The sequence below is a fragment of the Numenius arquata genome, chromosome 24, assembly GCF_964106895.1.
Source record: "Numenius arquata chromosome 24, bNumArq3.hap1.1, whole genome shotgun sequence".
Classification (NCBI taxonomy): domain Eukaryota; kingdom Metazoa; phylum Chordata; class Aves; order Charadriiformes; family Scolopacidae; genus Numenius; species Numenius arquata.
Genome location: NC_133599.1, coordinates 229993 through 255430, shown reverse-complemented (window position 1 = coordinate 255430; position 25438 = coordinate 229993). Strand labels below are relative to the sequence as shown.

General features: G+C 49.4%; 2 protein-coding genes across 3 annotated transcripts; both read right to left on the bottom strand.

Annotated features, from left to right (window-relative positions):
- Nucleotides 1-4499: 4499 nt before the first annotated feature.
- Nucleotides 4500-14884, bottom strand: AMPD1 (adenosine monophosphate deaminase 1). 2 transcript variants are annotated; one of them, XM_074163122.1, is made up of 16 exons: nt 14643-14664; nt 13155-13166; nt 11192-11360; nt 10529-10694; nt 9261-9423; nt 8820-9039; nt 8271-8400; nt 7799-7993; nt 7433-7564; nt 7174-7337; nt 6918-7044; nt 6307-6470; nt 5801-5921; nt 5164-5337; nt 4867-4977; nt 4500-4734 (listed from the first exon to the last, which is right to left on the bottom strand). In XM_074163122.1, exons 1-16 carry the CDS (start codon nt 14662-14664, stop codon nt 4579-4581), a joined length of 2226 nt encoding a protein of 741 aa, XP_074019223.1. In that variant the 3' UTR covers nt 4500-4578. The 2 variants fall into 2 exon arrangements, with proteins under 2 accessions (XP_074019223.1, XP_074019224.1); XM_074163123.1 differs by lacking the exon at nt 13155-13166 and having other exon boundaries at nt 14643-14884.
- A 3180-nt stretch (nt 14885-18064) lies between these two features.
- NRAS (NRAS proto-oncogene, GTPase) lies at nt 18065-25417 on the bottom strand. Its single transcript, XM_074163496.1, has 5 exons — nt 25215-25417; nt 24507-24685; nt 23877-24036; nt 22920-23043; nt 18065-22263 (listed from the first exon to the last, which is right to left on the bottom strand). Exons 1-4 carry the CDS (start codon nt 25323-25325, stop codon nt 22924-22926), a joined length of 570 nt encoding a protein of 189 aa, XP_074019597.1. The 5' UTR covers nt 25326-25417; the 3' UTR covers nt 18065-22263; nt 22920-22923.
- Between the last annotated feature and the right edge of the window lie 21 nt (nt 25418-25438).

Sequence of the window (25438 nt, the reverse complement as noted above, 5' to 3'; positions counted from 1 at the left end):
GGAACACACGCAGCTCCTCGCTGGCTCGAGCCCACGCCTGGCACCAAAGGCTCCCTGATCCCAGCAGCACTGGCAGCTTCCATCTCCAAATGCATCAGCCATCAGCTTCTCAGGGCTCCGACCAGTGGCCAAAACATCTGCACGCAGTGTCCATGAGGGCAAACAACTGCACGTAGTTTCCTCAGCCAGCCTGCCATACTTCTGCTTCCTGATACAGAGCCATGGCCCAAGTCAGCCTAGCACTCCAACCTCTCTCACTGTCCACATCTGTGCTTCCACGATGAGGCACAACCAGCAAGTGAGAAACATGTGAAGAAGCACGGTCCCAGCCAGCACACAGGTCCTGGTGAGGCTCTGCAGGGCTGCCTCTGGTCCTGCTCTCTGACAAGTGCCCAGCATTCCAGCAGTTCACCCCCTGCTCAGGTGATTACCTGACTCCAGCATCCAGAGCTACAGACCCATGAGCAGAAACAAGATCCACACTGAGTTTATTCCGTCTCCTGCAGCATAAACCTACTGAGTGATATGACTTCTCCAGCCAGTGAAGCTCCATGCAACGGCTGCAGAAGTAGCATTACTAGAAGGTGAAGCAATAAGCTTCACTCACCTGAGAAGCCATACAGTTGCGAGCGCAAGAGCAAAGGCCTTTCCAAGGCACGTCATTGATCTTTGAACCAGCAGACAACCAGAAACACACGGCTCCCGGCTTATCTTAAACACAGAGGGTAGAGCACAAGCTTAAAGCACCCGACGTTCTCTCCTGCTCAGCGCCGCTCCGCCAACCACAGCCCTGAACTGTATCCTCCCAAATAACCACCCAAGGAGGAGAATGCAGCTATTCACCTGCCCAGGCTTGCAGGGCAGGTGGCTGCTATCAAGAACCAGGCATTTAATCTGAGCTCATCACGGGAGCCAGGGCACGGGTAGAGACTGATCTTTGGTGAAGAATGAGCAGACTGGGGTGGTCTGATCCAAGCTAAGTAACCCTCAGTCACAGCCTGAGAAAGGCCAAACCACAGCTTAGGGACACAGGACTGGTAGAGACCACCAGAGTCAGGCAGCCAGCACTTGTACCTCAGGGACCTTTCACAAACTAACCAGACCCAACATGACTGCTGCTCTCCTGACCTCTCCTTCCAAACTTCAGCGCCTCCAGTATGCTTCCCAGTGTTTCCACAGAAGCCAAATTTATCATCCCTACTGCATTAGCACTTACAGCAGGTCGGTGTAGTCAAGAATACCGAATTATTTCATTGAAAGCAGTAGTTTTGGGTGAAGAGAAATTAAATAATTTCTAGACAGTATCACACATTTCTCCCAAGACAGCCTCTCCAATCCACGCTGTTTGAAGACAGCTTCTGTATCTTTACCCAAAGCAGAAGAGAGAGACACATTCATACCACATGATAGGTAGCCCTAACTCTTTTTCCAATTCTGAAAGCCAGAGAGCATGCTCAGCATTTTCCATGGAAAGTCTCAAGACAATTCTATTTCCTGAAACCACACGCTCAAGGAGAGAATGCTGCCAATGCTGTTCAGGAATAAAATACTCTTTGGTGCTGAGATCAAGCCCACCCACCGCAGGTGCTGCAGGTACCCCACAACCCCCTGTAGCACAGATTAACTAAACAAAGGCACTAACACACCACTTTACCTTGTCCTGCTGCACAACAGGCACAAGAACACGCAAATCACTGACTCGGCAAGCCCATGCAGCTCTGAAGCAATCTTTCGCTCCTTTTATGAGAGCCATGCAGTTCTAAACCACCCAAGAGACCTCCTTGTCGCCAAGCCTCCTGTGTTAGTAGCCAAATAAAAGACAGTTTCTGGTCTTCTGAAGTCTAGGGAAGCTGCCAGCTCAGTCCTGGAGGGATGAGGAGAGTAGCACAGCAGCAAGGACCCCTTCCAGAGTTCTCAGCTACTCCCGTTCTGTTCAGCTCCAGAACAAACCTGAAGCTTTTCTGAACAAAACTCTGCCATGCTAGTGCCTAAAAGACATGGGCAGTACCAAGCAAGCAAATTTTATATCAAAATAAGTAACACTTCAGGAATGCGGTATGCTTAGTCACTTCCATCTCCATACAAAGCAACTCTAGTTATTAACTCATTCGAAGCTTCTGCATATCATGCTGAGGAATGGAGTCCCCACCTCATCAGATATGTGGCCATGTAGAGCACAGCCCCTGGACGCTAAGTAAATAGGATGGTAATCTTAATTACGTGGCAAAAGGAGGTTAAGCCTGACCTCTGCCATGGGTCCCAAGACTTTTGTACTGACAGGAAAGATATATCTGGATCTTCCAACTTTCAGGTTTTTTCTGAAGTGATGAAATTCAACTTCTTGAAAGTAAGTTTTTACCCATGATAAAAGATAACAACAACAACAACAACAAAATTACTTTAAACATGTAAGCCCTAAAGGCTTTTATACCAGAGGACACACACAGAGAACCCACAATGTACTATTTTTAAAGCCATGTTTTTTTAACCTGACTCACAGTATCTGAATGCTCAGGTCAGCACACTGAAAGCAGCAATTGACTCAGACACTACAGGGTGGCTGCGTGCCCCAGGAATGCTGCAGCTTCACATAAGAGCTGAGACCCACAGTGGGGACAGAGAGGAAGTCAAACTCAAACGTGAGTTATCCTGGAGCTGCTTCTTGGTACAACCACAACCGCCTATTCCCCCCATGCCTGACACCCTCAGACATCCCCTCCACATGCCTTCCCTTCAAGGCAAACACAGCCCAAGAGCCGTGCTTTTTGGGACAGGGCACCCAAAATCTTTCAGGGTCTATTTCTTCACTTGCCACATCCTATCCCTGCAGGAGTTTAACTTCTAAATGCTCAGATAGTAAGCAATTCGCTCCATCCTGACTGCAAGCCCCTGGAGGGACAACCAGCCTGAGTAGTGATTGAAAAACACATCACGCTCCTGAGGACCCACTGGGCTCCTGGCCCTGGTCAGGACCCTTCCATTGCTCCAGCAAGTATCCAGTCTCAGGCCTTTCCCTCACCCCCGGGGCCAAGCTCCCGCACTTCCCTGCTGGCGGATGGAGCCCTAGGAGCCCAGCACACCAGCTTCTGCAGCAGCTGGTTCCACTTCTCGGTTCCACTCTCCCTTCCCATGCAGCAAGGTCACCGCTCGCTCATCCCTCCCTTCCGTAACTGACAGGGACAGCAGAAACCACCACCACCATTGCCCAAATGCATGTTTCCAGGGGCTGTTTCTCCTGCAACTTCTCTTCTACTTTTCTTCCGTTATTAGGGATGGACTCAGCTGTCAAGAGGAAGAGCCCCCAACCACAGCTAGGGCTCTACCAGTCGTGGTAGCCAGGTGCCCACTCAGACAGGCTACATTCAGCCATGGAACAGAGGGATCTGCACAGTGAGCTGGGAAAGGCAAGGGGAGGCTGCTCCACACCAGCCTAGACCCCATGTCCTAGGGCAGCACGGCCAGGAAGGACCCCACCTACAGCATCACAGCCCACTATTAAGTGATCTGCCCTAAGGAAGCTCTGTACGGAATCAGTGGTTGAGGGGGGAGAGGACCTCTGGGTGTCACCTTGTCCAACATCCCCGCTCAAGCTGGGCCACCTACGGCAGGCTGCCCAGGTCTATGTTTGGATGGGTTTGGAATATCTCCATGGAGGGAGACTCCACCACCTCCCCGGGCAGCCAGTGCTCGGTCACCCCCAGAGTGAGAAAGTGTTTCCCGCTGTTCAGGAGGACCCTCCCGTGTGTCAGTGTGTGTCCGTCACCGTGGGTCCTGTCACCGGCCACCACTGGAAGAGCCTGGCCGGGCCCTCTCCGCACCCTCCCTCCAGACGTTTGTGTGCACGGTGAGACCCCCCGATCCCCCTTCTCCAGGGGCTGCGGGAACACGGCGGCCGGTCCAAGGCAGCCGCTGGGCGTCCTCCGCGCGTCCAGCTCCCGTCCGTGCGCTCCCGGCCCGCCCACGGGGAAAGGGCCCCGACGCCGCTCCCCGCCTGTCCGGGACTGGGTGGCGGGACTCGGCGGGACCGAGCTGCGGCCCCGTCACCGCCCCGCGGGGCTCCGGCCGCGAGGCAGGGGGGGACGAGTATCGGCCGCCGTCTGCCCGCGGCCGGGCTCGCCTCCTCGCTGAGGTGGCACACGCCGCCGCCTCACCGTAACCCCAGGCCCTCAATGGGGCCGGGGCCGGCAGCGACCGGACCGCGCAGCACCCAAGCCCGGCCGGCTCCGCCGCGTCCCGTCCAGCGACCCCCCCCCTCCCTGCCCCCCGCGGGAAACCCTCACCGCCCGGCCGAGCCACGCGCCCGGAGCCCCGGTGCCGGGCGGAGGAGGAGGCCCGCCCCGCCCCGCGCCCCTCGCCCCTCGCCCCGTCTCACCGCCGCCGCGGGCCGGCCCCGGCCCCACTCCCGCAGGACGCTCCCGGCGCGCACCGGGCGCCCGCCCATTGGCCCGCGCGGCCGTCACTCGGCCGGCCCCGCCCCCCGGCGCAGGGCGCAGGCAGTTGCTGAGAGACCGGCCTTTACTGCGGGACCCCGGCCCGGCGCCACCGCCCCCCGCCCGGCCCCCGAGTCCGCCCGCGGTCCTATTCGGCTTTCAGCCCCTCGGCAATGAGGTTGAGCTCGTAGCACCAGGTCTCGTAGCGGTAGGCCATGCGGATCTGGGCCACGTTTGTCTTCCGGATGTCGTTGCCCTGGGGCCCCTCTTCCTGGTAGTTTTCCCCCAGGAACTTGGCTTTCTCCTGCCAGGGACACGGTGCGGAGCTCAGGGCCCTGCTGGCAGCACCCGAGGGAAGCGCCGGCTGCTGCCAGGCTCCCCAGGGGCTGAGCCCACGGCGCTGCCGGCCTGGCCCCAGACAGGGACCGGCACTTACCTCATGGGACAGGCCACACTGCAGGACGCTGTTCCTGGCAATTTCACACATGTCACAGGTGCTGAGCTTGAAGACTTGGGCAGCAATGGCATACTCCTCCATCAGGGCCTCCTGCAGCCACAGGCTGTGTTAGAGGCCAGCAGCCTCTACCGGCACAGCCTATGCTGCCATAAGGGCTGCCCAGAGATGGCCCAGCACACCAGACCCTCTGCAAATGTTCATGGCTTCCCTGAAAATCGAGGCCCACGCAGTCCCAGCCCCAGTTCCCAGGCAGGAGGGGATCAGCTCACACCGTACCTTGGTGTAATGGAACTGCATGGGGTCATCTGTCGAAAGGGACACCATGAGGCCCTTCTGGTGGAAGTCGAGCAATGGATTCTTCGCATACTCCAGGAAGAGGCTGTTGTTGCTGAGTGGGGACATAGCAATGGGAATCTGGGCAAGGAAGTACAGATACTGCAACACCGGGCTCTGCAAAAATGAGGAGAGTTGCCAGGTTAAGGATAACGTTGCTGCATTTTCCACCTCCGGGGTCACTCCTCAGATCAGCCCAGTACCCCAGCCAGGAAATGTGGTGCACAGGGCTCATGTGTGCTGGAAGAGAGATAGGCAAGCTACAGTCTTCTGGGGCCCACATGAGGCCAAGTGAATTCAAACCTGTCTGATTTCAGAACTCTGCTGGCTCCAGTGATAACAGACATATCCAGTGATAGGTCTGTGAGGCTGAACCCCTGAAATCTGAATACGTTTCTCAGCTACATCCCCAAACACACCTGGAGGAACACAGAAAATCAGGTAACATCTGCCTGAAGCCAGGCTGGCTGTGTCAGTCTAGTGCAGAGCACAGTTAACTGTCAGCTATAGTGAAGACCAGCTGTGAACATGTTCTCTTCTGCCATGCCTGGGCTGCTCTCTGGCACACTGCTCCACTTACCTTCTTGAGGTTGAGACCATGGGAGATGTTATCTGCTGTCATGAAGGCTGTAAGCAGATGTGTGAGGGCCCCGGCTTCCCCACAGTGTGGACGGAAGAGGAACGTGTTCATACCATGCTGCCTAGGCACATGGAAGAAGGACTCAGAGAAGGCAAGCAGCAGGGTTAGGTGGCATGTGATGCAAGATTCCCTGACATCAGGTCCAGCTCTGCTTCTACCAGTGGGACCCCAAGAATCCAGCTTGACCTAGGGGCACATTATTTGTTCTCTTTTCTCCTTTGTGCAGAGATGTATCTCTGCAATCCCAAAGTTTTCACCCCAGTCCATCACACTTCCTGCTGAGGAGTGTTTGGATTGCTCTGGGACATGAAGCTCCAAGCTATGCTGTGGCAGAGCAAGGAGAGCCCCACTTCTTCCACACCAACAATCAAAGAATGAGACAAATCATGAGGCAGCCCCACTTCTGCCAGCCCATCATAGGTCCCTTAGCAGATCCTGGGCCTCACCTGCGTAGGTTGTTGAGCACCAGGATGTTGGCATACATGTAGTACAGATAGTAGGTGTAGGATGGGTTCTTCTCAGAAGTCCACTCCTTTGGCTTTGGGCTTTTAGTGCAGAACATGTGTCCGCTATGCTTGGATTCATCATCCACGCTGTCGAAGCCAGTGATCTGCTTGGCAAGATAACAAAAAGGCTGCATCTCAAAGCTCCGCACCTCATCGTGCCCAGGTAGGCTGGCTCACCCTGCCCCACTGTAGCTTGCCACAGCCAAACTGTAGCCTGTCCCCCGCCCCACCCAAGAGCAGAGCCAGGGCAAGGCTGCAGACCTTGCTCCTCACAAATGCCCAAGCTCTATCAAGGGCTAGAAATAGAGCTCACACCAAACACCTCTGCAGGAGGGGAGTGGGCAGCATTTCTCACAGCCCCACAGCAGCCAGCTCAGAGTCTGCCCCCCCCCCCCCCCCCCCGAACTTCTGGACACACACCCCCTTCCCCAGAGCGTGGCACAAGTCCACTGATTAAATTTTCTGTGTCAGTGCCAATACCCAATTTCTTGTGCACAAACAGGAATGCAAGTGCTCACCACACCTTGACAACATCGTCAAGTGACACTCACGTGACGTAAAAAGACACTCAGCTCCTTGTGGGATTGGGGATTGATAGTTGCCTCAAACACGGGAACAAAGATATTTTCCAGCATCTTCTCAAAGTGTGGGAGGAAATTCTTAGACCTGAACACATCACTGTGAACAGAGACAGGGATTAGCTGCTAGCAGAGGAACAACATGCCCCCCATAATCCCTTGAGGATAAAAAATGAGGTATAGTAAGGCACTGTAAGGCACGGTGCTCCCTCAGACCCACAGCACATACTAAATCCTGGGTACTTGGATCATCCACTTCATGTTGGGGGAGTAGACCCGATGATTGTTGAACCAGCTGGCTAGCTTGGGCCACTCCTCAGCCGATCGCCCATAGATTGAGAGGCGAGGCTCCGCGTGCTGGTACTTGGCATCCTCCAGATCAGAGCCAACCTCCTGCAACACAGAACAGACAGTTGCATGGGGACCCTCCAGCTACTGGGCACAGCAGCACCACAGCTTGACTGCTCTCTCCTCCCCTGGATGCTCACCTTGATGATGGTAGCAAAGTACTCGCCGTTGATAGCGTTCTCCGTCTTCAGATAGAGGTCCCGCAGCTCGCTTGCGCCCACAGGGTTGTACTTATCATTGAACTTGTCAAAGCGCTGAAATGTCTGGCGCCCCTGGAGCAGGGAGGATCAGGGGTGAGTATCACACACACACACACCGGGTCCAAGCATAGCAGCTGAGCAGGGACTGATCCAAACAACCCAAAATGGGAAAGCCAGGAGCTGCTACATCCTGCCACGAACACTAACGTGCATGTCATGGGTACAAAAGGAGGGGAAAAGCCGTGCCTACAGGGGTGGATGAGAGTGACCCAAGAGTGGTCTTACACTAAATGCCCTACCACTTACAGCATGGACATCCAGAGAATCCACTGTCAGGTCATAGGGGTGCAGATTGAGCTGCTGGAAAAGCTGTTTCAGGGTGAGTTGTTTGCCTTTGGCATCATAAACGACACGGTCAGCATCCACACAGTATGATTTCTTGATGAACCGCAGAAGATGCTTCTGGTTCATACAGGCTGCAGCATGGATGTGTGTGTCCACCTGAGAAACCAGAAGGACAGCTATCTAGCTTCAAGTTGGGATGCTGAAGTACTGTCACAGGGGGGCTAACAAACCCTTCCAGTGAACCCAAGCTGTGTGGGGAGCACGGCTCAGCCCAGCAGGCCTAGGCCAAGAGCAGCCCAGTCAGCACCATCCCATTAGCAGGAGCAGTGTAGGTGCCACGGACCTTGATTCTAATATCCAGTTCTCAGGGAGGGGAAGGCACCAAGACAGCTCGTCTTCAAGAGTCCCTAGGGCTGTAAGCCTTGCCATTTACCTTCCGGCAGTTGTAGAAGTCCCGATGGGGATTGTTCTTTAGCTCTTTCATCTCCTCCATCTCATTTAGCATTTCATGCACTTGGAACTTGGATGAGAGGAACTTCAGGCGCCGGTGAGTGTAGGTCTTACTAGTGAAAGCAAAGGGTAGAACAGTGGTGGGGCTTCTTATCCCTCAGCACAGGGGCATAGCCCATCAAACACAAGGATGCAGCTTACACTCGAGGTGGAGGAGCTCATGCTGGCCTGGCCTGCATCCCTAAGGTGCTTCTTCTGCTCTATCACAGAGCTTCAAAGGAAGGCCTAGCCAGGTGTAAGCATCCCTGCAGGGCATGGCTCCAAACCCAGAATGCTGACTTTGCTTAAGATCCCAATCAAGATGGCCGACAAGGGCCAAGAACACTTTGGTAGCCAGCAGGCCGCAGGGATGGAATCAGCAGGTTCCTCCCTCCTCCCAGGAAGAGGGGCACAGCCCTGGCTCTGCCCTGCCCTCTGCCCGCTGAGGCAGGAGCTGTGGGCTGCACCCAGCAGTGCTGGGTTGTGCACTTACACAGGGCCCTGGGCAATCAGGGCCAAGAGGAAGTTCATGTCATCAAGGAAGTGCTCGAGGCTGAGGTAGGGCAGGTCCTTTGGCTCATTTCTTTCAGCCGCTGCCTTGTCTCCATAGATGTAAACTACCCCATCCTTCATCTGGATATGGTATCCCAGGTCCTCAGGGAGATTCCCAGTTTCAAAGGGATCCTGTCCATCCTTCACTGGTGGGGTGAACACTGGACCAAAAGGAGAATACCATGAGGCACAAGCTGCCAGCCAAAACCCCACATGCCTGCCACGCTCCTCCACCCTAGGCAGAGGGCAGGGGCGGCCCTGACACTGAAGAGAAGGCCTGGGCAAGTGACTCCCCTGTGGAGCTCTTCCGCAGCCCTTTTCTGACCCATGCCCACCCCATGCTGAAGCCAGAGAGGAAAACCCTCCAAGTGCCTAGCTGTACCTGGGCCAATGTCACTCGCCCTCCAGACCTCGCCTTCGATAGCACGCAGGTACTGAGACGGGGTCCTGGGGAACCTCTGCAGAGACTGCTGCATGTATTTCTCCCGGATGCACAGAGCACGGTACAGGCCTTTGCAGACAACTTCAAAATCTTCAACTGTCACCTGCAAGAGGGCTGTTGCTGAACACAACCACACAACTGGGAGCTAGCTGCCTGAGAGATACCCTGGTGCACCAAGATGAGAAGAGGACAATTTTGTTCACAGCAAGATATATGCCTTATCATCCCCTCCCTCACACTGCTCTGCCTGAGCAGGGCAAAGAAGGGATGACAGGCAAAGCCCTAGACATGGCAGAGGGAAGTTCCTCACACCAGGATCAATGCATTCCAGCTGTCACCCCCTCTTACATTCTTCACTGCAAACTACCTGGCACTGAAATGGAAGCCAGGCCTGGGAAAAACCCTACAAGCTATTTTTGGAGCCCAGGCTGGAACCAAAGCAGGACCAACAACATATGCTGATCCAATGTGTCAAGAATTTTTGATTTACTGCACAGACAAGTGTTTCGGGCAGTCAAGAGATGGCAGACTGGAGCAGCATGGGACTGGAGCAGCATGGGACAATACCATGCAGCACTTGCTACAGTCATGGCAGAAGGAATGTGCCTGTGCATGGAGGGGCTTTCAGCTTCCCCTAATTGCTCCTCTGCTCTTTAACTACAAGCTGAGCAAACTGCTCTAGCCCAGGCGGGAGCGCCCTGCCAGCTGTATCTCAGAAGCAGCACAAATATAATAGGAGGCTGTAGAGGAGGAGAAGGAGGAATTAGCATAGGACATGATAGCAGTCCTGGTCAACTGGCTCCAGGTGACTCTGCTTGAGCAGATGACCTCCAGAGGTCCCTGCCAGCCTCAACCCTTCTAGGATTCTGTGACACACAGATTTCAGACAGAACTCTGTGCGAGCAGGAGCAGGCTGTGACAGAGTGAGCATCACCTGCCCTGACTTGCCCATCCCTCTGTCTGGAGAATCCCATGGGAAGCACGCAGCACCCCACAGAGTCCTGCTGAGGAATTCAGCTCCGGATCCTCCAGGGATGTAGCAGGGCACCGTCAGGTGCTCATGAGACACAGACTGAGCTGGAAGACACAGACTGTCCTCACTGCACCTGCTACAGACTCCTGTGACCCTGGGCACTACTGAGGGACACGTAGGGACTAGATGAGGTGTTAGTCAGGGTGGGGAAGGGTATAGCCAGGAAAGTACCTACCCCAGAGGCATAATCCCCTGTGATCTGTACCCGCTGGAAGTCAGGCACAGTCTGGTACAGGGGGGAGGTAGAGATGACCTCATCAATAGTGGACAGTCTGGTTATAGACCTCTGAGCCACAGGGACTGCCAAGGCAATTGTCTTCATGCGGAACAAGCGCTTCTTCCTGCCGGGGAGGAAAGCCTCAGGCCAACAGCCCCGACTCCATGGCCACACGCAGGTGCAGGGTCAGGAGCACTTACACAGCCATGTTCCAACTGTGCACAACACGAATCATCTCACTGGTGCTTTCTGAGCACCCTAAACAGACACTGCCAACTGTAGAGGCCACAGCACACAAAGTAGCCACAGACTTTCAAGCATGGTTTTTCCAGTCACACCTTTCCAGAGAAAGGTCTCCAAGTCTCCCTTCTCCAACAGTTCTGTGGTCATGGCTGTGCTGACACCCAGGGAACAGGCCATGGGTGTCTTTCAGTCCAACAGTGGGAACAGTTGAAGATGAAAACCCAAAACCTGACAGATGCCCTGGGATTACCAAGGATTTATCCCATGAGTGTTGTGGGCTGTTTTGACTGGCCTTGATTTATACTTATTGATTATCCTGGCTAGGGACCTGCAGACAACGCTCCTCTCCTTTCCCCAACCTCCCTGTTTGTTGCTCACCGCTTTTCTGCAGAGCTCTCCTGAAGTATCATGTACTCTCTCATTTCCTGGCGTGAGATGGGGCAGATGTCTTCCACGTCAAAAGGAGAGATCTCTTGCCTGCTCTCCTCATCTTTCACCTCAGAGGCAAAGACCTTCTCTGCGAAGGAGCGTGTTGCCTCATCTATCTCTGCAAGGAGAAGGAGCAGAGTGCAGGGTCACACAGGCATCTGGTGCCCAGCCACCACCCATGCAGGTGGACCTCAGCCGTCATGGCCTTATGACATACCTCCATGCTGCCTGGAAGACTCTGAGCAACAAGCTTACAGAGCCTGTGCCACACACAGCCGCTGGAGACATACCTACACACCCCCAGCACTCGAGAAAAGGCAAATACACCCCACAGCCCAAGAGTAGCACAAAAAGGCCCAGAAAGAAGCACAGCCTTGGGAAGGGCACTTAGGAGAGCATGCACTGGGGGAAGAGGAGAAGATTGGCAGAGGCCTCACAGTTCTAGGAAGCCCAAGACCCACTTGTTCCACAAGGCATCCAGAAAGGATGAAGACAGAGGTATAGATGGAGATGGAGAGAGCCGGCAGCCCAAGCACTCGGTTCCCATCATCACAGTGCAGCTGAAGAGCACCCAGCCAGGGAACCATCACATGGATTCAACCCCTCTCAGCCCGCCACCTGCAGCATGCTCAAAGGTGCCAGCTAACATGGCCCTGTGAAAGCCACCATTGACACAAGGTTGGCTGGTGCTTTATGAAGTAGGAGAAAGGTTAAAAGCCCTTCCACTGCAGACAAAGTACCATAAAACAAGAACCCAAGGGCTCTTCTGGCAACATGTCCTGGAAGCACACATTTTCATAGCACACATGGACGCTAATCGAGCGAGTGTTGCCAGCAGTCAGCAGCTCAGCATGAAGTGCAGTAAGGATTGGTGCTGAAGGATGGACCACACCACTGACATGTCAGACAGGACATGGTCAGCAGATGAGGACCAAAGCAGAAAGGACTGACATGCACGGCAGAAGCGTGCCAGACCTACAAGAGATTTTCAGCAAGAAACTAGCCATTTTTTTCTCCCACAGGGTGTTGGGCGGATTCAAACCAGTTTATCCCTGTAGCCCTGAATTTGTAGTTCTGAGGTCCAAGCTGTGGGTTGGGGGGCATAACACAGGGGCTTCCTTTTCCTGGTGCTGTATGGTAAGGCAAAGGGGCTTGTGCTGAGCTACAAACACGTGGGAAAATTCTGGCACAAGGTCCATTTCTCAGCAGTGCAATGTCACAAAAATAGGATTTCAGTAACGAAAGTTGCTGTTGTAAAGCTGCTGTATTATCAATGGGTCTCAACATGTTTCTTAGAAGAAAAAATGCAGGTTTTTTTCACTATCCCATTATTTCCTACTGTTAGGGACTCTGGGATGACAAGTGTCTCAGCAAGAAATCTTTTCTGCTGACACATAAAACCTTAGCAAACATGAAGGACAAAGAAGAGGGCAGGGGCACCATACTGCAGACTTCAACCTGAGTAAAGGAGATGAAGCATTGGATCTGTCCTCTCATGGATCAAATGCACTCGGAGCAGGATGCATTCAAAAGAAGTTATATTAGGCTGGATCTCTGTTTAAAAAAAAAAAAAGGAAAAAGGAAAAAAAAACAAACCCCCAAAACCACAGGTGTGAATAGGTGCAAGGGAAATTGCAAAACGTTTCACTTCCTGCCACAAAGAACTCCAATAAAAAAAATTTATCTCCTATGCAGGAGCTCGGGCACGCTAGGACAATATTTAGCAAAGAGCAGCTCCATCAAAGCTGGAACCATTCCGTGAAACAGCGAGGGGCACAGCTGGCACTGCTGAGAAATAGCATCTTCCCGAACTGCTGAAAGATCACCATGATCATGTAACTGCTGTTGGTTTCCAATGATCATGTCTAGGCAGTACCACAGCAGAGCATATAAAAAGTCTAGCAATACTCACCTTTGTCTTCTGCTGTTTGAGATAAAACAGAAACAAAATAAAAACAGATGTGATCGGCCCTTCAAAAGCCTTTTTGCCTCATCATCACATCAGTGATTAAAAAGGGAAAAGTAAAGTACAAGTTTAGCCAAAGCCTTCCCCTTACAAAAGAACGAACAGTACTTGTCGCTTTGTACAATATAAAGGTGTGAGTTCAGTGTTTACTGTTCCACAATACAGCCTCAGAGGTGTGCACATAAATGAGCCACATCGCAGGTGCCATCCAACCTGAGGCTGCCTTCAGCAGCCCCTGGGTTTCCCTCCAGCTGCCCAAGGGAACAGCATTTTCTAGAACCTAGATCACCTCGGTCAACACTACGAGCAACTAACAGATACCCAGTCATCTAATAAGACTGACTTGTCTTGGAAGGTCTCTCCCTACTCCTGTGTCCAGGAAGAGGGATGCAGAAGAGCATAGGAACAACTTACAAGGGCAGAACATCATTATCCTGCCTCAACAAGAGAGCAAATATTTTAGTGACTCAGAGCACCGGGGCTGCTTTGCTATTTATTGTCCATGACTTGCCATCCTTTGTGAAGATCAGGATGGATGGTCATTTCAAAGATGCTGAGTTCCATCCTCCTATGGTCACATCTCCACTTCTTCACTAACAGGATCAGACAGCTGAGACACTGCAGTTCCACAGACTTTCACTCCTGGTCATGCAGTGTGGCATCAACATTTTGGGTATGCAACTCATGCCCTTTCCATCCAACCCAGAAATTTCAGTCTGGAGCTCTGGCATCACAAGCCACCAGCTGCTGACTTCCCACAGTCCAGCCTGCAGAACATACTCTTCCGGCATTTGAACTCCACATACTCATTTGCAAACTAAGCATCCCAGAAATGCCAAGTTTGACCTTTACTCTCTTTAGTGGATGAAAATTGCACTCATGAAGGTCAACAAACTCCCACTGATGTTGCAGGGCCAGGCTTTAATACGTTCACGTGGGACAGTGACTATCACACCACACAGCACTGCAATTCCAAGCACGCTCTTATCAGAACTGTTTGGTGCCGATATTCCCCAGGGCTCTGCAATGGCATCACAGGCCCCTCTGCGCTGCACAGCCCGGCTGGCCCTGCTCCTGCTGCCCAGCCTGCGTCCCCGTCCCCTTGGGACTGCGGCACCCACATCTCAGCTTAGCCAGGTTGACCAGAGACTCCTGAAACCCCTCTGACCTCTTCACAGTGATTTGATGGTATCATTACAGGATACATTACACTGCAGGAGGGACAATATTTTTCTTCAGTATGAGCAGAGCAATATTTAAATAATAATGCTATTTCTTTGCTGCACTATCCAAAAATGTCTCCAAGCAGGAAGAAAAATGCTCAAGCCCCCAGCGAGGTCCCCTGGACTGCAAAGATACCACAAAATCTCAGCGGCAGCAGGCTGACAAGCCTGCCCTGTGGCTCCTTCTCTCACTAATTGCTTTCAGACCTACCTGGAATTCTCACCCGTGACATCTTTCCAGCAAATTTGCAGAGCGTCAAGTAACACCCTACAGTAACAGAGCACAAGTAGCAAACTGACTGCACAACAGCCTAACACTAATTTTACTCCTTTCCCTTCCCTGTAATTAGACTCTCCCGCTCTAAAAGGAGAGCTGAGGTCAACTATAAGACTATTTAAAGCACAACCACAAGCACTTGCACTGAAACAGGTGAAACCAGGGCTCAAATTTAACTTTTTTTTTTTTTTTTTAAATTAGTTAGGCTTTAATTTCACATTTAGTAGCATTTCACCTGTTGTCTGGCCAGATTGCTACTTTCCAGGACCACTGCACCTTCCTAAAGTGCACTGTGGAAGTCAGTTTTTTAAGAGACAGGAAAACTGCTGTCTTCTGTGCTGAGCCAATGGTTTAAAGGAAATCCCTAAGGCACAGGGCTGACATTTTCATCAGAAGAGGAGCTGGGGGTAGGTACAAACAATGTGCTCTCACCAAGGCACATGTGCTATGCAGAGAAGATTTTTCCTGGGAGAGGGATCTACTTGAAAGACTGGATTTTAGCAACAAGAGTGGCACAAATGTCCTCGCATCTTCCCAGCTGAATGAAACAAACAAAGGGAAGGTGCAAGGAGCTATATTTTGTTCCTGAGGTTTTCAGGAACTGCCTTTATAAAAATTTGTATCACAATAGTAAGGTGACATTCTGTTCTGTGCATGGTAAGCCATAACCAAGGCATATCTTACAGAGACCAGCACTTGGTACAATCCAAGGTGTGGCAAGAAACTCCTCCCTTAAACTACATACTGTAGCGTGGATCTGGCAGAGCAGGAGTTTGGGAAGTACCTCTCGGCTTGTTTTAAGTAGATTCTTTCTCACAAATAGGCATTGAGGGCTGTACCAGTTCTTTAGGGTCTCCTCAAACCGTCTTCAGCTCTCACGTGAACTTGGAAAGCTCCTGTCTAAGGAAAATGGCCAGAATTTGTAGTGCCTTGCATGTTGCCAGGGTAACTCTGAGCTTCTGACTCAGCTTCCTGGTGGGAAGTGGGAAGTCTGAACAGGTCAGAAGGATACAATAGTTTTGATTTGAAACAGTCTTTTCCTGTTTGTTTATACTTCACTTCTTGATGGAGTTGAAACACTACACAAATCAGGACAAGTCAAGCAAAGCGTTCTGGCTGTAGTCAGCACAGTCGTACTGCCTGTTTGAAAGGTCATAACATTGAAGAGAACAGAAAAACCAGCAGCCCTGGAAAAGACAACATTGTTTGGAATTACACGTGCATGTAAGGGCTTCCTGTGCTGTATTTTTAGGAACAGCTATGTAAAGGCCTTGTCCCAGAAGACGGCTGGAATAGGTGAAAGAGTTACCCACATAAGATACAGAGCTAGAAATAGCAAGTCACAGATTTTGTCCATAGGTACACGGGGAGCTTGTGGCACAAGGAGCCAGTGAAGTCAGGTGAGCTGCGACCTGGCGCAGCATCTCCAGCGGAGATCATTTCCAGAGCATCCAGAAACTCTCTGTGAAAGATCACTACTTGATGTGCACAACTTCAAAAGATGCTGGTTACGACTGAGAAATTCTCCAGAATTCAGGGAGTTTTAGCCCCACTTCCCAATATTCCCCAAGAATATAAATTGATTTCCTCCCTTGGAAATTGGACACACAGATGTGCAGCCAACAGGGCAAAGCTGGGATGCCGTTACAGTCTTGATCTCTAATAGCTGGTCTCCTCTCTCATGCTGATAGCAGTCTTCAGTTTCTGAATTATTTTTGCTCTTACTCATTCCCCAGTTTGTGGGCCCCTACACCACATTATTATTTAACTATTTAATTTAAGGTCAATAAAAACTGGCTCCTGCTTTTTTTGCTCTTCCATAGGGACTATATCTGCCCCTAACCTTTCTGGATATATCAAGATCTTGGGACTCACATCTGAAACCAAAAATAACCTTTAGGGTACAGGGTTCATCTTCCTCGAGATGTCTCTTGATCCCCTAGGTTTTTAAAAATCACAGGGTCAACTGCGTTGGGTTCAAGATAGAAATACGAGTAAAGCCTGGCTCTGCTGTGCTAAAGTTAGGTCTACCTAAAGCCTCTTTAAACTCAAGTACTAAATCCAAACAAGGCATCTTCCCACTCATTTCCAGCGGGAGAGTGAGTGATTCACACCCAGAGGTTTCAGAGTGGCTCTAAACCCCCACACTTTCACCTCTGAGCTGCCTTCGTTCCACCTAGCTCTAGTCAAAGGGAAAAGGCCAAACATGCCAGAAATTTGGCAGCTTAAGGTATTTAGCAGGATCTTCCTCTAGTTCACCTGGCAGAGCAGCCGTGTTACAGGGGCAACTGTCCCAACAGAAGCGTGGGGGCAAGTTTCACTAGAAAATGGTTTCAATTCCTGAAGAAGAAAAGTATTAACAGAGAGGAGGTAAAGTGGAAACTCATGAGGTCACTCCTTGATGTGCCTTTGACCAACAGCACCTTGCACCTCAGCAAGTTCTTCCCTCCCCACGTTGCTCTTAGTCATTCCCTACACAGATTTCTCCCGGGCTGTTTAAATCGGCCTCTGTTCCAGTAGGCAACAACAGTCAGCGAGTCCTTAGGGTGTGAAATAGGTTCTAGTAACGGATTGCTACAGGTAACAATCACATCAGGGGAGAGCTTTCCTAATAAGCCAAGAAACCCCTTGCTTTTAAGCACCCATCTGTGCTCATGTTCTGAATCTCTCCTTCTGGAACAGGCAGCGACTACTGCAGCTACTCAGTGCAAGGAGTTTTATACCCCTGTTACGAGGAGCCCATCCTTAAGTTCCCTGCACAGAAAACAGACTGGACTCTGGGCTCCAGAGGCTGGGCACGATGTCTTAGGAGAAACACACTTAAAGCACACTTACTGTGTGGTCCAACACAACTGGCCATATTGCAGGAGGAAAGCCAACAGGGAAGTGTTTTAGGAGACTGAATTAAGCAACTTAAAAGGCTAACAGCTTGATTTGGACACAACAATAACTTTATAGCTGATGTCACTCTTGGAATATCAAGTAAAGGAATTTCCCCTCACCCTTTTTTTTTTTTTTGACTTAGGAAGCATCCTTTCCAAGGACAAAGTCAGCAAAAATATTATGAGGGACCCCACTGCAAATACAGAGACTCAACACTAACACAAGCTGCACGACACGACACAGATACGTGAAGTCATTAAAATGGGACTCCGGAAGAAGCCTATGGTAGGTCTCAAAGCCACTCTCATCGCTTATTCGTGCTACAGTGAACATATACGATACAGCTATTCACGCCACATTGCAGAAGTGACAATCTGAGTAAATCTAGATCCCATGGAGATAGCAGACAGAATTGTGATAAGCTTTCTGTTGTGGATCCTGTGCCCAGATCACTATCACAAAAGAAACAATCAAAGAATTCAAAGTTTATTCTTTATAAAAGTTAAGAAGCAAAATAATTTACTTCAATTGAAACCAAAAGAGATGCATTATTGAAAGCAAATAATTATACAAAGTAACAACAAATTAGCCCTTGGATAAAAAGTCCAGATCCCAACAATTCCCTGGAGGTTACACACAAACAGTCACTCATGGCACAGGGAGCACGGGGGACCACGAACAGCATCAGAACTAATTCAAACGTCTCTCCTTCCCCCCTCAGGCCTGAAGCTGCTTGAAATCCAATTCGAAGTCACTGAACTGTACTAACGATCATGATGGCTTAAGCATCACAGTGACCACCCAAAGTCCTACTGGTGACAATAGGAACAGAATTTGAGTGCTGTTCTTTGAACAAGACCATGGAGCGGGGACACGAACAGTAAGAAGCCAGAGTTACGCTGTCTCGTTAAGCAGCTGTTCTCAGTCCATAACAACAGAAACACTTCCTTCAGTTACTGGCACAATTTTTGAACATTAGCTTTACCCTTTTTTAATATTTTACCCCAAAGTTGTTTATGCCTGTTCTTCTCAGTCAAGACAGTAAAGTTAGCTTGGCACTGACACCATCTTGTGCTGTTAGTTCTAAATAAGGACTAAGTCTACAAAACCACCTTTTCCAGGGATCTTGCCTTGTGCAAAAACTTCTGTGCTTATCTTCTAAATAATTTTCCCAAAAGTTCTTGGGCTTTTATCCTTCCACAGTCATGTCTCAGTTGCTACCAAAATCAGGGTTCTCTTATACAGACAGCTGGAAACAAAGTACAACCATTTGCTTCATGCTCATGACTCGTACAACACCCTGATTTTGTATTGCTCGCTAGATTTGAACCTTAAATTAATGCAGCTGGGAGTCCCACCTGTGTGGGTCAGCTCTGCAGCACCCTAAACGCTGATGCATCCTCCTCTAAAGTTCCAAGGGTGAAACAGATACTGGCCTGTCCTTACCAGCTCTTCTTCCCTTGTAAGATTTTTATATTGCCCAAGAAAAAGCGAACACTGAAGAAAAAGTAGATGCATTTGCCAGTTCCCTTAGAATTCCGGGAACTCCTGACTTTTAGGGTTACAGCTAATACATTTTTAATGACACCTAGAACATGCCACACAATGTAGAGAATTATTATGATCAGCCTCCATACAAAAGAAATAGTTTTCCATACTTGGCCGCACAACCTTCAGACATCAAATGCCAGCTGCAAGAGGTTTCCCATGGCCACGGGCAGCAACTCTGAGCTCTGCAGTCCTGCTTGCCAGGCAAGAAACTCTCAAGTTTCCTAAATAATCAAAAAAATATACATCGACCCAGATGACAAGATCTCACCATTCAAACATACTGCAAACGCCACATTGCTCTTTCCAAAACGCTGGGTCCATGTGACCAGATGTGCATCCCAAAAGCTATCATTTTCCACATATAATTCTATTAAGTGGACAACAATTTCACTGAATTTCACTGAATTTTTTTAGAGTTGGAAGAGACCATAGAGATCATCTAGTCCAACTCCCCTGCTGAAGCAGGATTGCCCAGAGCATGTCAGAGCATGTTACTCAGGACTGCATCCAGGCGGGTCTTGAAAATCTCCAAAGAAAGGGACTCCACAACCTCCCTGGGCAGCCTGTTCCAGGGCTCTGGCACCCTCACCTTGAAGACGTTTTTTCTCATATTTGAGTGGAACCTCCTATGTTCCAAAACTTGTGCCTGTTGCCCCTCGTCCTCTCACTGGCAACCACTGAAAAGAGTCTGGCTCCCTCCTCCTTCAACCCACCCTTTAGATACTTATAAGCATCGATAAGGTCTCCCCTCAGCCTTCTCTTCTCCAGGCTAAAGAGTCCCAGCTCTCTCAGCCTTTCTTCATAAGGGAGATGCTCCAATCCTTGAATCATCTTTGTTGCCCTTCGCTGGACTCTTTCCAGTAGTTCCCTGTCCCTCTTGAATTGGGGAGCCCAGAACTGGATGCAGTATTCCAGTTGTGGCCTCACCAGTGCAGAGCAGAGGGGGAGAATGACTTCCCTCGACCTACTAGCCACACTCTTCCCCACACAGCCCAGGTACAATGTGCCACACATCTTTTTAGAAGCAGTCATCTCCTGCCACAGCTCAAAGAATGCTTTTGTAAATAACTTCTTGCACCAAATAAAAGCACAGCACTGCTTGCTGATTACAGCCGCGACAGTCTGCAGTAACTGTAACTCTGTCACGTTCACCTTCAGGCATGAGATCGTCAAACGAACTCCACTCGAGTCACAGCCAACACTATCCATACTGCTGCCCACCACTGTGTATGTTGCTGGAAAATAATGTTTTATGTAAAAATACTGTGTTTTTAACTCTTATCAGTGTCACATCAGTTAAGGGTAAAATAAATTGCAAAAAGTACTTATATGGGTTATCATGGATAAAGAAAATGGGATGCAGATTGATTCTCTTCATTCCAAGAAGAGAATTAAGAATGCAAGTAGTGAAGGAAGCAATAATAAAAGGAACAATTTATTCTCTCAGTATTAACTGTTTTCTAATTTCCATTTGAAATTGAGAACTCCAAAATAAGATGTATGAATCTGACACCAACAAACTGAAATTAAGCCTCTTGCAATTTCTCTGCTGACGCTGTTTGGGCAGCCTGACTGAACACTCCCTCTGTTGGATGAAGGCTCTTTGCTCTTCCATCCCATCAGCTTTGCCGTGGGATACACTGACCACACAGAACAGACTCCAGTGTCAGCAGCAGGAGTACTAGGGAGGAACATGCTATTCCAAGGAACAGTGGTAGGTTTTGCAAGAGAGTACACTTGTACGTCCCAGTTACATGAAGTGACAACCTTTTGTTCTAGGAAGAACTCACACAGCTTATGCAGCAACTCCCTTGTACTTTGAGGCCGATTCCCATCAGTATTTCATACACCTTCTGCGTAGTCATCACTGAACTCACTTCCTTCCTCATTTTACAAGGATGCTGCAATCAGGAACCAGCTCAGTTTTCTGTTACAGCTCATGGCGTTTGCCCTCAGTCTGGACACACAAAGTCTGCGACACCAGAGTCAACCTGAACTCCCACACTCCTTCCCTGACAGGGAGACTCTCCAACTACATTCTACAGAGACACATTTTGAAGAGACTGTCTACAGTCTGATGGTAAGAAACTAATTCAGAATAAAATAATTTGCAAGCTACAGACAGAGCTGAATAACAGCTGTCCAAACTACCTCCAGTCATGAGATTAACTACTGAGAAGCTGCCCATAAATGTTGGCAGTTAATGTTAAAAATGAACAGCTGACTAATTTGGTCCAACTTGGAAAAGGAAGAGATCTGAATGCTGCAGAAAAACAATATAAACATTCCACCTACAAAGAAAGTAAAAAACAGATGCAGTATGTGTCCCCCCCCAGTTCAAGAGTCTTACAAGTGCCTGCGGGATCTTCCAGCCCACAAATTCCTGGTTTAGTATCCTGTCAGGCAAAGAGGTCACCCACACAAGACTTGCCCGCTGAAGACAATGAGCTCCCAAGAAATTCCAGTCCTTGGGGTTTCCCTCAACCCAAGGGAACAGGGGACAGCTTCAAATCTTCTTAGCAAACAGGCACTTAAGTTAGGAAAGATATCTCCTTTTTATTACAGAAAACGAAGATCAGTTAAGTGGCACTCCTGGCACAAAGGAGATGTTGCAAATATGCTGTACGGGTGCACAGACAGCAGATACCACTCCAGTACGTGACAGGCGCATTCATGGTGGCAAAATCATTTCTGGCATTACCTGCCAACCAATGATTAGTGCCACTCCTCTGACAGCACTGCAAATCAGAATCCAGTAGAAAGGGGACAAACATCACTTCTAGTTTTTACTCTAGAGGTAAAGTGTCATCTTTTTCACAGCATTTAGTCTCTAAAGTTCACTTTTCTTGTGACTGGTTTTCTTCTTTAACAAACCCAGATAACACAGTGAGAAAAGAAACCCAGTACATCAAGAGATGCGACTGCTCCATTAGCTGAGCAAGGAGGTAGATGCCATAGATGTTCTCTTCAGATGAAGCACAGAAAAGGACCTTGTGCTAATTAACCGGTACCAAGATTCTGGTCACTGGCACCAAAATACTGCAGGGCATCAGCATGAGACGCAATACAGTAGCATCGAGACTCGTTCAGCAGCTACATCTGAACCACGTGTCCTTGGCATCTGGAACAGAAAGGCATCTCTAGTTAGTCCACCTTCGTGACGGAGGCGCAGTGCAACAGTCTGGTACAAAGTCCTGAGCTGCTCTGCCTGGTTTCACGGTGATGAGCAACATCTTTTAGGTAACTGTTGAAAAGAATTTCACTCAGTTGTGGAACTCATACATATATCATTACTGGCATTATTTTATTTGGCTAATCTTTGAAAAGTGCATATTCCAGAGGAACACAGCTCAAGATCAGCTGTGCAGAAGTTGATCAATCATCAGCGAACGGTGACTGCAGAACTGCACACACTCCTCTTTCCAGTCCAGGTATTTCTCGTGTACAAGACAGAAATTACACATTCTCCAAATGTTTTCCCAAAGGAAGTAGACACTGACAAGAATGATACAGAAAATCACACAATCATCAGGTCAGTGGAAATCCGCAGGCTATGGCCAAAAGGTTGCTGTGAAAAGAATTTCCTTTTCTTAAGGTTCACCTTCTACTCGGGGGGGGGAAATATTGTTGGAGAAGTAATTAATTGTAGGATCTAAATCTCAATGGGCTGTACAATAGGGAAAAACCCCACCTATAGAGCAAGTATTTCTAAAACATGCTTATCAGCAACTGAAAGACATACAAAGAAGCCAATGAAAAACTTAAATTACAGCTCACCTTATCACATCACAACGCAAGACAATCCCATACAGCCTTGATTCCCATCTTCATTGCTGTTGAGCTTTTTCATCCGGTACTGCCGGATCTCTCTCACCAGCGTGTAAAAAGCATCTTCCACACCCTAAATGCAAATGATCCAGGTAAAGTATTTTCTTTCCTGAAGCTTTTGAGATCACTGTTCTTTCCATCACAGGATCCCTTAACATATTTGAAAGACATACTTCTACAGGAAGAGCAGTAGCCAACTTATCCCTTAGCTCGTAAGAGGAAGAAACTAGCACTTATGTCCAAGAAGACTCTCCACTGACACTCTTAGCTGTTCCTCTGAGGCAAACAGCCAGGGTGACAGCCAATAAAAGAAACAAGGCAAGTTGTAACTGCAGAGAGGTCCCAGACAGGAAACAAGCTGTTTCTTGACTAATCACTTCCATTTTAGAATTCTTAGAATTTTCTGGCTACTGCTTAATAACTGCACCTTTTCTGCGTCATTCCACACTGATGTAGGCAGCACGTGGGCTGACTGGACAGAGCCACACATTCAAAGCAACTCTGAAGAAGTCTATTAGTCCAGTCTGGGGAACTGAACTCTTTCTGTAAACATAATCTTGTAATTGGCCTTCATTAAGAAGCCAAGAAAACCAGGTCTGGGATGACTGACTGCACAGTCCGACCACTTCTCAGCGAGAGCAGATAAAGCTCCCTTCTTCTTACAAACATGACCTGCTTGAAAGAAAGCCAATGCAAGTCTGAAGTGATCTGTGTACCAGCCCAGCCCAGTGATAAAAACAGAACTCTTTCAAGCTGGGAGTGACTAAGGAAATAAAAAGTTTAAAATGGCAAATGCTTTAAGAAGTGCTTACTCCTGTAGACAAGAAAAAAAGTACTTGGGAAAATGTTAGACCACTCTGCATTTAGCACACAGAAGAAGTGAGGCCAAGAACGGAAGCATCTTACCTGTCTCGTTTTAGCAGATGTCTCTATGAAGGGGATTCCATAGCTTTTTGCTAATTCTTGAGCCTGTTTTGTGTCTACTGTTCTTGTGGGCAAATCACACTTATTCCCAACTAGCACCATTGGCACATCATCTGAATCTTTCACTCTCTTGATCTGTTCTCTTTAAAAAGACAAAAAAAAAAAAAAAAAAAAATTAGTAGCTATTTTCTAAATGGTTTAGTTCAGTATTCAAACAACCGTGTGCTACAGAAGTATATATTAAAGCTGAGCAGTACCTCAGGGTTCTGACCTACAGCAGTCTGCAGTCTAATAACTTTGTTCTCCATCTTCTACTCCATGTAGAAGGGTAAAGGTTTTGCATTCTTACCCAATTTCTTAGAGATCACCTTCTGTGTGCTCTAAATATCATTTGATTAACACAACCACCCAGATGACTATCCCACTCTCAGCTGACTAATAACATATAGGCACAGAAGGCAGATAAGTTTGAAACACTTTCTGAAAGAAATGGGAGATTTAATATTTGTCTATTGTTCAGTCTGCACTGGGTCTAATAGCAAATGGCCTAGAGCAAACGGCTCTAAAGCCTTTTCTAGCCTTCCCTCCCTGTGGAAAAGACCCAGATCATACCTGTAGAGGTTAATATCAGCAAACGATTTACTGTTGTTAATGGCAAAAACGCAGAGGAATCCTTCCCCAGTCCTCATGTACTGATCGCGCATGGCGCTGTACTCCTCCTGTCCCGCTGTGTCCAGAATGTCTAACAAGCACGTCTCGCCATCAATAACCACCTGCTTTCTGTAGGAGTCCTGCAAAATACACAAAATTTAGATTAAGAGATAAACATTGTACTAGTTCTTTCCACCTCAGGCATTATTAAGGAAAAATAAAAATAACAAAAAAGAAGAATATGATTCAGAGGAGCTTTTCTAGCCCCTGGCAACAAAAAGCTACCAGTATCCAAAACTATCAGCATTTGAAATGTTACTCGAAGCACCCTCGGCCTTTCTTGCAAAAAAAAGAAAAATCACATCCTTCTTAAGAAATTCCTCAATTAGTGGACAGAAAAGAAAATACAGTAAATACCATCAGAACAACAGGATGGTGTGGCTCGAAGGGACCGTCCAACCACCCGGCAGTGACCCGTCCCATCGCCGCCGTTGGTTGCCCACACTCTGCCGTGGAACGCCACGGGCGGACAGGCGGGGAGCCCTTGATACGAGTTTTCCCAGGATTTCTCATCCCGGCCCTCAGGTCCCACATCCGCCTTTTGAAGCCAAACGAACCGGCAGCAGCTCCCGCCCGGGGCGGCCCCCCGCCTCCCGCCGCCGCGCTCACCTCGATGGTGGGGTCGTATTCATCCACGAAGTGGTTCTGAATGAGCTGGATGGTCAGCGCGCTCTTGCCGACGCCGCCGGCGCCCACCACCACCAGCTTGTACTCGGTCATGGCCCCGCGGCCTCGGGCGGACGCGGCGCAGCCCCCGCCCGCTGCTCCCGCCGCGCACCCGGCCCAGCGCTTCCGGCTTCCGGCCCCGGCACCGCGTCATCACGCGCCGCCGG